This window comes from Notolepis coatsorum (genome assembly GCF_963971535.1).
Source record: "Notolepis coatsorum genome assembly, chromosome: 17".
In the NCBI taxonomy this organism is placed as follows: domain Eukaryota; kingdom Metazoa; phylum Chordata; class Actinopteri; order Aulopiformes; family Paralepididae; genus Notolepis; species Notolepis coatsorum.
Genome location: NC_140181.1, coordinates 41,675,494 through 41,687,571, shown reverse-complemented (window position 1 = coordinate 41,687,571; position 12,078 = coordinate 41,675,494). Strand labels below are relative to the sequence as shown.

At 41.1% G+C, this 12,078-nt stretch overlaps 1 protein-coding gene across 4 annotated transcripts in view; it reads right to left on the bottom strand.

The window, feature by feature from the left end:
• LOC311244283 (kazrin-like) overlaps positions 1 to 12,078 on the bottom strand; it is a 186,375-nt gene that overhangs the window by 22,628 nt on the left and 151,669 nt on the right. For 3 of the 4 annotated variants that reach the window (XR_014620686.1, XM_084333723.1, XM_084333722.1), the window contains exons 3-6: positions 10,620 to 10,756; positions 7,160 to 7,330; positions 6,048 to 6,131; positions 4,569 to 4,758 (exon numbers count right to left, since the gene is read on the bottom strand). Coding sequence is in view for 3 of the 4 variants with exons in the window: in XM_084333723.1 (XP_084189849.1) it covers positions 4,569 to 4,758; positions 6,048 to 6,131; positions 7,160 to 7,330; positions 10,620 to 10,756 (582 nt within the window). In the remaining variant the exon portion in view is untranslated. The remainder of the gene's footprint in view (positions 1 to 4,568; positions 4,759 to 6,047; positions 6,132 to 7,159; positions 7,331 to 10,619; positions 10,757 to 12,078) is intronic. The other variant, XM_084333724.1, reaches the window with a different exon arrangement.

Sequence of the window (12,078 nt, the reverse complement as noted above, 5' to 3'; positions counted from 1 at the left end):
ACAGGCAAAATATACTTTTTGAGACACATTATTAGAATTCATATAACATTATTCCTGTGCCACCAGGACAGTCGAGTTGATATTTGTGAATATTGTATCACTCTCTCCTAAAAGCTATAAATCAGAGCGAGAGAGAGCTTGTCATTGTTTTTCATTGTCATCTGGTTGTCAAATCTGTGTCTGCTTCATACTGGAGAGAATGAATGAAGCACTGACATTTTGGGCCCACAACATGCTCTCAGACCCAAATGAAGTTTACATTCTGGTTCAGACCTGTTAAGCGTTGGCTCCAGAATTTTATTGGCTACAAAGGTGGTCAATAATTCCGCCATCAGCGGTGACTGGTCCCTTCAGAGGGCCCAGCCAAACCGGACATGGTCACTTGTCCGAATGGTTTGTCAATTGATGCTCATCGCATGTTTCGTCTTGTAACTCGAGACTGGAAGCACGCAATAGGTTGAGTAGGGTGACGATCGAAATGCGGCAAATTCAACTTTCCAACAATGTATTGGTTGATTGGCAAAAACGCAGCCCGGAGCCAACAGACAAGGGCAAAGTGCTGCGACGTGCACGCGTAACGGCTGGTTAAGTTGCTTTAATCTAATGTTGATTTGATTTGATTTGATTTGAAATCTTTATTTCGAACATATAAATGAATACAAACAAAATAAATAACTAAACAAAATCAAAACATAACTCAAACAAAATAAATAACTAAACAAAAGCAAAACATAACTCAATTTACATGTTCGAAAAGGAGTAGGAAGAAGTATACACTTATTTGATCCTACCCCTTTTCCACTAGTCAAATGAGTGTACTAATTTAAAACATTTCAAAACAAATATATATATATGCAAAACAAAAAAAACTATATATGTAAAACATGAAAGAAATAAAATAAAAATGTAAACAACCGTGAATATCAAGTCCCTTCCTCATCCCTGTACCTCGTGAACATCATTTCCTTATAAATCAGTTTGAATTGTCTCATATTTGGACATTGCTTTAGCACCATATTCAGACTGTTCCACAGTTTCACTCCACATATTGAGATGCAGTGTCTTCTCATGGTAGTGTGTACATTAAGAACTTTTAAATTGAGTTCTCCCCTCAGATTATAACCCCCCTCCCTATCAAAGAACAGTTCTTGAATGTTTCCTGGAAGTACATGACCTTTTGCTTTATACATTAATTGTGCCGTTTTAAATTCCACAAGATCATTTAACTTTAATGTTTTTGACTTTAATATATGTTTGTGTGATCACGATAACCTGCAATGTGAACTATCCTTATGGCCCTTTTTTGGAGTATAAAAAGTGGTTGTAGTGTAGAATTATAAGTGTTTCCCCAGACTTCAGCACAGTAATTTAAATGTGGTAAAACTAGTGAACAGTAGAGAATGTAGAGTGATTTTCTATCCAGAATGTGCTTTATTTTACTCATAACTCATGCTTCTTGACAGTTTAGATTGGACATGTTGTATGTGAGGTTTCCAGCAGACTTTATGGTCTATTATTACACCTAGGAATTTATTTTCATAAACTCTTTCAATAATCACATCATTTATTTTAACTTGTACTTGAGTATTTAATCTACAGTTTCCAAATAACATAATTTTAGTTTTGCTCAAATTCAATGATAATTTGTTTCTATCAAACCATTTTTTAAATTTCTTCATTTCAGATGTGATGACCTCTAAAAGCTGCTGGATATTAGTGTCATCCGCAAATAAAATACATTTAAATATATTGGATACTTTACATATATCGTTAATGTACAAGATGAACAGTTTTGGACCCAACACTGACCCCTGGGGGACACCCCAAGCAATGTCCAAACATTCAGATTTATAATATCTCATTGTCACAAATTGTTGTCTTTTATTTAGATAGCTTCTCACCCAGTCCAATACTACCCCCCTGATCCCATATCGTTCCAATTTCCTGATTAATACATCATGATTAATAGTATCAAATGCTTTTTTTAGATCAATGAATACTCCAGCTACATGTTTTTTTTATCTATGGAATTTGTGATTTTTTTCAATTAGTTATATTAACACATTGACCGCCAATCACGTTGTACGACGGGTTTGCTGGTCATGCGAATTCTGCCAAAGCACGGCGTACGACGTTATTGAGATCATATTTCATTTTTTCGCCATGGTATTCATAATTCCGCCACCCAGCCTCTGCTGAGACAGTGGGACTCTACACAACAGTGCAACGCTTCAATACCGCCGCCTGGTGGATGATCGGGCGAGTTACAACCGGAAATGGATCTGGTGATCTCGGTGCATCTGGGAAATCCATCCGGCAGTCACATATTGTTGCGGGACTCTAGACACACATCCGTGTATATGGATCGCTGCCATAACTCAATAATCGATATGATTTGGGCGTTTATTGCGCGATACAAACCGGAAATGGATCTAGTCGATCGACGTCAAATAAGTGGGATCTTTTTCCTCCAGTCTCATCGGCGAACGGTAAGAGGACAGTAACGTTATTTTCAAGGCGATTGTACATTTCTTTATTTACAAACCATCTGATCAATAAATCAACCCATACTACATAAAGCATTTACTGACGATCACGGAATTATAAACGACCCCCCCCCCGTTCATCCGCGCATGATGAGTCATAATGTTTAGGATCATGTACAGTTTAAATTTTTTATATAGCGTGTATCGGCAATAAACGGCAGTTGATAATCTATATAGGCCTATGCGTTTTTCTTTTTGATCCACTTTTTCTCCCATTTTCTATATTTTCTCCCATCCCAATTTCGTATCATCCAATTCAACCCTCCCCTGTCACGAACGCTGTTTCTTGCCTCCCACAAGCCGGCTGCAATGTGGACTAAGTCATACATAGCACAAGTCCCCTCCGGTACTTGAGGTAACAGCAGTCGCATCTTTTCACCTGCGCAGCTCGATCTCTCAGTGGCGAGGAGTAACGCGTGGGAGGCTCACGCTGCCCCCGACACTTCCTGATTCTACTGCGCAGGCGCACCAACCAACCTGTAGGAGTCGCTGTCCACAACGCCCGATCCCCACCCATCAGTTTCCCACCCCCTAATACAGCCAATGTGTATTAGTACGGACGACCAGCTAAACTGAAAGCAAATGTGGAGCGCTGGGCTCGAACTGACGAGCCCAGCGTCTCCAGCATTTCGTGGCGAGCGCCTTGCCCACTACGCCACGTAGCCGCCCAATCTATATATGCGTTTATGCCTATAACTCACATTCTAGGAATTACTGCAGAAAACGATAAAAACATACTTATATTCTAGACGGTATTTTTGGAAGAATCTATGAATGAAAAAGTATAACGTTCCTACATCCTGAACGATAGATAATCGATGTTGAATGGGCCATAGTAATGTCAATTTAGCAATACAATTTAAAAAGTTATAGCCCTGCAAAGAAGGTGCACATCTCCATAGGCTTAGACTGGTGGCAGTGATCATACATTGATGGATAGAAGCGTGGCAGTCAATGTGTTAATGCTAGTGATGTTGACCGGTGTGTTCTGAATCCATACTGGCTATCGGTGAGTAAATTATGTTTATCAATGAATTTATCTAATCTGTTGTTGAAGAGTTTTTCTAATATTTTTGAAAACTGAGGAAGTAGAGAAACGGGCCTATAATTTGTGAAGTGGTGTTTATCTCCAGTCTTGAACAGAGGTATGACTTTTGCTATTTTCATTTTATTCGGAAATCGACCAGTTTTGAATGATAAATTGCAGATGTGCGTGAGTGGTTTTGAAATCCCACTAATGACATTTCTTTTTACTATTTTCATATATATTTCATTACTGTCTGTAGATGTCTTGTTTTTACATTTATTAGTAGTTTCTATAATTTCATTTTCATCTACCGCTTCCAGAAACATTGAACTAGGATTTCTTTCAATATAATTGTCTTTTATGTCTTCAGGAGTCACTGGAAACGTCAGCTATAAACCACGCCCATTTCCGAATCAAACAATAATAAAGAAAAAGAAAATAATAGACATAGCTACGAGGTCATTGTCGCAAAATAATTGACCGACACGTAGTTTAAAATACCGAGCCGCCTCGGCGAGGTGTTTTAAACGTCAGTGAAGGTCAATTATTTTGCGATGATGACCGAGTAAAGCTATACATTATCCCGCTTATTACATGGCTAACTTACTAACAATATACCTAATTCATTTGACAAATCGCAGTTCTGTGGCTCTGTCAGCCCAAATAAAGTGATTATTATTATCGCGGGCAGCCTCTGTTCTGGCTCCGCTGTAATCGTCACACACACTCCGCTGTCAGTGCAGCCGCGGTAGGTGTGTCTGATTTGCTGCACTGATGTGGGCTTGATTGCGAACAGCTGCGCACATCGGTCATTATTGTCCCACAGCGGTCATTATTGTGTAATAATGACCGCTGTCGGGGGGCTATTGACCAATCACAAGCAAGCATTTCGACAAATGTGAAAACGCCATGTAATAAAGACAAAGGCCGTAAAACAAGACAAGAACCAGGCTATTGTGTGTGTGTGTATGGGGTGCGACTGATGCCATCCCTACCCTGTCTGTCGGTGGGATGTCCCGTGTGCACGTAGAGAGTCTGCTGACTCTGCCTGATGGCAGCCGTCAGCGGCAGGTCCGCCTGCATCACCCACTCCTGGTTGTTGCCGTTGACGACCGCCTCCGTGGGCATGGCCAGAGAGTGGCGTTTGGGTACGTCCTTGGTCAGGGTGGCTAACGATTGTTTGGCCTTTTGGAAGGGGGTAGATAAGACAGACAAGATACATGACGACATGTGTACACTCAGAACAACCTTGTGATAGACAACTATCTGCCTTTCTTTTTCTCTGAAAGGAAATCATTGTTTAGGACTTGAGATCTCTTGGGGGGGTTGGGGGTGGTATTATAAGAGGCAAGATTACTCAGTTAGCCTTATTAGCCCCATGATTATGACATCATCATACAATAATGACATTTTTATAATGAGAGCTTGTCAGTTTGCTACAAGACATCCCCAGGAGCCAATATCCAGGTTTAATGCGAGACATTATTCAAAAACATCATGAATAATATTACATCATATAACATGGGGTTATTTTATCTGTCTAACTGGGTCATCTCCTCTTTCGTGGGGGCTTCTGGTTTTTATTCAGTTTTCAATTTCCTTTTTTGTGTGCTATATGAATGCTATGTATTACGCATGTACGTGTGTGTCATATGAATGTGTCAGTATTTTTTGGTGTTTGTCAATATGCATGGTCATTGAGTGTGTGTGCACACTGTATGTATATGTCATATTGTGTGTGTGTGTTTGTGTCAGTATACATAGCCATTGTGTGTGTGTGTGTATGTGTTTGTGTGTGCAATATCCACACATCAGCAGCAGTGCTGTGTGTGTGCATGTCTGTGTGTCTGTGTGTCTGTTTGTGTTCATTCTCATCTGTTGCCTCTCGTCTGTCATCTCATGAAAAATTCAGCCGTATTCATGTTTCCGTTTTGTTGTCTGAAATGTGTGAAATTTGTTTAGCCTCTGCATCTAATACCACCGTTGATTTGTTGTTACTACAGTTATTGATATATTCTAATTAACATGAATAGTGTGTATTTCCTCTCATCATGCCAGGCAACACACTACAAATCATCAGTGACAAACCATTGCCATTACTCATCATCATCATCATCATCATCATCATCATCATCATCATCATCCACAATCAGTTACATGCAATCACAGTGAACAATCACAAACCATCACAGTTAGTTGTCACCTGACACAAGACTTCAATCAAGCATTTCCCCATTAATTTGTTCCTTGATTAGACCAAAAAGAAAAAGATTAAAATCATCCAAGAATAGAATCCAGTGGCATCACTGTTAGGATTGTTGGGATCAGTAGGGACTGGTCGGGGTGGGGGGGTTAGTGAAAACACGTGCAGAGGGAAGGGGCTTCCCACATCAACTGGATCACATGTGGGAGAGGTTTCCGGAAAAGCGGAGGGGTCAGAAGGTCAAAGTTGAAGCAGGGGGCACTGGTCTTACCGCCATGACCCTAGGAGAGCAGTCCCTGTCGGCAAGACGCTCAAACACCCGGAACTCCATTTTCTGATTCACACAGTTACTGATCTGGGGGTGGGGTGGAGAGATGAGGGCTGTTGGGCACAGCTGTACTGTACAGTTAAACTACAAGACGTAGAGCTCACATGTAAAACCAGCTACTGTATTTGGCTTTCTGTATGCACTTCTCTTCCCTAACAGTCAACACAATTAAAGCTTTGCTACAGTATATTTAATATCTTTTAGCCTTTTCAAATGAATATGTAATTTTGTTATTATTAATTATTATGTACTCCTACAGTCCTGGTCCAGATAATTCAGTTAAGCTCTGTCCAATGTTTATGATTAGAATGTACGGTGTCTTTCGCTGGCCACATTATCTAATGTACAGCATTGGTTTTCTTACTATATATCATATGATGACCATGTAGCTGTACACAGGCCATCTTGCATTATAAAACAAGGGATTTATTTGTTCTTTGGAATGTGAAGATATGCGTAGAGGACACACGGCCAGCTGTCATATCTCTCAATAAACTCAAAACTGGCAAAGTTGCAGACAGGTGGTTAGATCATAGATGATAAATGTCTGCCTATCTGTTCGTCCATCTGTCTGCCAATTGTCTGTCTGCCAACTGTCTGCCAACTGTCTGTCTGTCTGTCTGTCTGTCTGTCTGTCTGTCTGTCTGTCTGTCTGTCTGTCTGTCTGTCTGTCTGTCTGTCTGTCTGTCTGTCTGTCTGTCTGTCTGTCTGTCTGTCTGTCTGTTGCTGTGCCTCTCCATCTGTCTATTTGTCCAAACAACATGTCTGCTTGCCTATCCATTTGTCTGCCTGTCTGTCTGTCTGTCTGTCTGTCTGTCTATCTGTCTGTATGTCTGTCTGACCATCTGTCGGTCTGTCAGTCTGTCTCTCTGTCTGTTTGTCTCACTGTATGTATGTGTGTCTGTCTATCTATCTACCTACAATATATATATGTCTGTCTGTCTGTCTGTCTGTCTGTCTGTCTGTCTGTCTGTCTGTCTGTCTGTCTGTCTGTCTGTCTGTCTGTCTGTCTGTCTGTCTGTTTATCTGTCTATATGTCAGTCACTCTGTCTTACCATGGCGAGCTCAGCCTCCAGCTCCTTGATTCGGTTCTCTTTGAGGTCCAGCTGGGAGCGCAGGGCTCCAGCATGCTCTGTAGCCTCCTTAGTCTGACGCCGCAGATCCCACTTCTCCCTCTCCAGCATGTCCTTCTCTTTAGCCAGGGCCTTCACCGCATCCTCACTCTCCTGGTGGGAAAGAGAGAAGAGGAGGAGAGAGAGAGAGAGAGAGAGAGAGAGAGAGAGAGAGAGAGAGAGAGAGAGAGGTAAGAGAGAGGGTAAGAGCAAGAGGATGGAAAGAAAGAGGAGAGTTGCATTATTTTAATGGACAGCGTTAGCGTTAGGGATGTGGGAAAGTATGGATGTGGCTCCAGGAGTCTTAGTTGAATGGAAACCGTTTGAATCCCAAGGTGGTTGTACGCATCTAGCAGGCTGTCACTTAATTAAAATGACGAGAGTTGTAGTTTGCGCTGCGATTCTGAATGTTAAAAATACATTCAACTATATCTTAACATTTGGAATTGTGTCACGAAATATATATATATTATTCTTTCCCTATGGCAAAATCCCATTCAACTGAGACTGCCTTTGGGTCCACATCCAACCATTGTGTCGATTGTGAGTTATGACGTGTATGTTTATTTATTACAATTACATCACACATGGAGGCCTTACCCACTAGTGGGAGTGACTTGTATAACATTTAGGGCTGTCAATCCATTAAAATATTTAATTGACATTAATGTTTGTCCATAGTTAACTGTGATCAAAAACAATATTATTCACACAGTATCTGTTCAAAATTTACCATAAAGGGATATGTTTCAAGTATTTAATACTCTTATCAACATGGGAGTGGACAGATATGCTTGCTTTATGCAACTGTATGTTTATTTTATAAAGTAAATAACCAAAATGACAAATATTGTCCAGAAAAACAAAGGTACTGCATAAAATAAATATGCTGCAAATAATCACAACATGGCAAAGCCCAATAGGCAACAAAAGATGGCCATATTGACCTGCTAAATGTAACATTACTCAGTAATATGAGTACTCACACAATGTAGTGTCCAACGTTACTCTTATAAAGGTTCACTAAAACATCCCCTGTAAAACCAAACGATGGACCTCAATGCAACAACAGACAACATTTCCATTACTCAAAGATCATTACAAATCACTAGGGCTGTCCCCGACTAAGGATTTGGATGGTCGACTAGGATTGGCCAAAATTTGCCGTTAGTCGACTATTGGTCGACTTAAAAAATAAAATAAAAAAAAGGTATAATATTTTTAAATATATATATATATATATTTTTTTATTATTCCATTTGGGCTGTGGGGGGTGCTTAATGTCTGAAGGAGTCGACTGAAGGCTTCTTGTCCTCTGCAAAAGCATGCAATTGGTCCACTGATGGATACATCTTGATATTTGTCTAGTCTAGTGTGTTCATTAGATGGGTGAAATCCTCTTTCAGTGCCTCTGTGCCTGTTTTCGTAGGCAGTTAGCCTCTGGTATGTGTGCCATTAGCGTTAGCCACGCTTCTAGGCCTATTTTCTTTTGGAAAGAATGATAAAAAGAAATTTATTTAATTTTTTAATTTTTAATTTTTTTATTATATTCGACTAAGAGGTTGGCCAGTCGACTACGGCTCCTTTCGACCGATTAGTTGACTAATCGATTAATAGGGGTCAGCCCTACAAATCACACAATGTAATTGTGTCCAACCTCACACAGGGAAACATAAGGGGTCAGAAAAACATCCCATTCTACAATGTGTAACAGTGTCACAAATCCAACTGAATGGAGTCCAACGTTAATCTCTTGCCAACCTTTTGCAGACTAATGTACTTTTGTACAGTACAACTGAAGTTCTCTCTCTCCCCCTCTCACACAGTACCATGTGAGAGGTTATTTTCATTGTCTGGGCATATTGGGGGACAGACACATACACATAAATAAAAGAAATGCATGTCAGTAATTAACTTAGTAACTCAAATTACTCAGTAATTTACTCAGAAATGTTTGTCTGAAGAAGTCTGTTACCAAGAAGTGTGTTGTATTGATATATGAACTGGTATGACTGAATGTTTGTACATTTTTACAATGTACAAACATTGTAGAAATGTGCATTATGCATCAAAATAATTAGTTGTGTTAATATGCATTTGCATTAACGCATTATTAACTTTGACAGCCCTAATAACATTTATAACTTGCTCCCTGCTTACACAAGGAATTATTAAAATTGTCTTTGGTAGGGCGTTGATACGAGGCCACAAGGCAACACTCTCTGCAAAAATACAACAAAGGCATAATGTCAGACATCTGTCCTAATGTCTCCTGGCAAGACACTCTGTGTGATTAATGTGACAGTGCTGACTTGGACACTTGCCAATCAGAGTCACGTAAACAGTTGCCCTGTAGGTGATGACTCATACGCTTATCAAAGACAGGCTCATAATTCATGAAAGAGGGTTCATAATTATTATACACCTTTCACTCTAAGGGATTATAACAGGGTAACTGGGATACTCATCTAGCTTAGCAGGTAGGCCACTTTACTACACAGTATGTCAGGGGCCAGATCATAGTGACTGACGGGAGTGGGGGGCGGGGTCTGTGTATGAGTGTGCTTGTTTCTATGCTATTCTAGCTGAGAGGTCAAGGGACCCCATTGTAATCGGCCTTACTGTTTTTTCCCCCAGTCAGAATTATGGATGATTTTGAAGTACAACTTCACTTCACTTCACTGGTAAACTAGCATGCCAGACCTGGCTTCAGATGATACCTGTATCCTTCCCCTAGCTTTAGAATCAAGCCCACTAGAGCCTCTGGAAGACGGTGACACACTCGTCTTCAGAGGGTCCAAATCAAATGGTTTTGGAAATGTTCATTGAATATAATAACTGTCCTCACGGGCCACTGAAAAATCGTATTTTGGCCAGTCTGCTGCCAATTGAGGTTCACTGGACTATAAAATACATTGAAGTGAATTGACACAGTTCCCTTCCATTATATATTAAGTAACCTGGCGAGGCCGGAATGTTCAGTACATGTACAGTACAATATACTTCAACAGAAAAGGGCTGATTGTGTATGAAATGAATGTTATGTGAATATGTTGTGGATGTGTAAGTAATACTCAGACACAATGATATTCTTGATTCTCATTTGTCTTTGTGATGGTTTTCTTTACCACACACTTGTCTTTGGAAAATCCTGTAGTTTGTCAACTTTATATGGATGTGGTGTGTGTGTGCGTGTGTGTGTGTGTGTGTCTGTGTGTGTCTGTGTGTGTCTGTGTGTGTGCGTCTGTGTGTGCGTGTGTGTGTGTGTGTGTCTGTGTGTGTGTGTGTGTGTGTGTGTGTGTGTGTGTGTGTGTGTGTGTGTATGTGTGTGTGTGTGTGTGTGTGTGTGTGTGTGTGTGTGTGTGTGTGTGTGTGTGTGTGTGTGTGTGTGTGCATGCAGTACTTTTCTGTGCTGTTCGTAGTTGCGTATGAAGTCACGGAGCTGCTCTTCACGGCTCTCTAGTGTGGCATACAGCTGCTGCATCTGGTTCACCAGGTCTGCCTTCTCCACCTTCAGACGCTTACGGTCTGCCTTCATGGCTGGAGAGAGAGAGAGAGAGAGAGAGAGAGAGAGAGAGAGAGAGAGAGAGAGAGAGAGAGAGAGATGGAGGGAGAGAGAGATGGAGAGAGAAAGACTACATTAGTCACAGCCAGGCATATGTTTCTTTAAATATTCCATACATCTGTTTCTGTGTTATGTGCACTGTTCTGTACATTATTCAACACATAGCCTACAATAATGTAGGCTCTTTGCACGTTATCCTATGATTATCCTATGATTAGTAGTATTCATCTGTCAATTAGAGTAGAAATATGACATGTACAGAACTGTCATTAGGCACGTAAACCCCTTATCCCCATTACTGCTAACTAGATTTTGCGAGTTCCATTTCAAAGCCAATATTCACAATATTCATGTAAAGTACATGCGAATATTGGTGTTTTTTTTGTATAAAATGCATGTAAAACAGCTTATCCCGATGAAGTGCGTTACTGGGATATTAGCCAGTATCTGGAATATCAACAAGCATGTTAACCCATTCACTAAGGAATTACCTCAGACTCTTTCCGGCCCAATTGCTTGTACATGTATTTTTTATCTACATTTTACATTTACATTTAGTAATTTAGCTGACACTTTTATCCAAAGCGACTTACACGTTTTGTACAACAAGTCAGCAGGAAGGGTACAACTCTGGCAGCTAAGGGTAAATAGCATTGTTCATCAAACAGTGTCAATCTTGAGTGCTACAGACTTGAGTTTCTCTCTCTCTCTCCCTCCCTCGCTCTCTCTCTCCTCCGTTCCTTCCTCACTCGCTTTCTCACGTTGGACTCTGTTATAATGTGTCTTCATCCAGGCTATGGCCTTTCTCTCACGAAATAACACACTTAACACCTTTCTCTAACCCCCCCTCCTCCTTTTCCGCCTCTCCTCATCTGCTCTCCTCATCTCATCTCTCTCACTCCCTCCCTCCCTCCCCCTCTCTCCCGCCAGGTCTCCAGCTGCAGGTCATTAATTAACCTTGTTAATTGAGTGACATTCACAAGTTGCATCTGGAAGAGGGAGGCTTGGACGGACGACGGAAAGGCCACGCTCTTCCGACAAGGAGATCCACCCAGTCTAGTCTCCTCTCCTCTCTCTGTGCTTCTCTCAAACCCACTCCTATCCTTCGCTTTAGTCCATTCAGGGACCCCTCCCCCCAATGCCAAAGTGGTACACAGAGCCAAGTGCGAGACAAAAGTCGCTTCACACTGGCCAGAGAAGACGCAGGAAACCCCTGCACCTGCATCAGGAAGTGAAATCAAAGCCCCTCATTGAGACGAGTGCCAAAACACGGCGGCCCCGCGACACATCGCGTCTC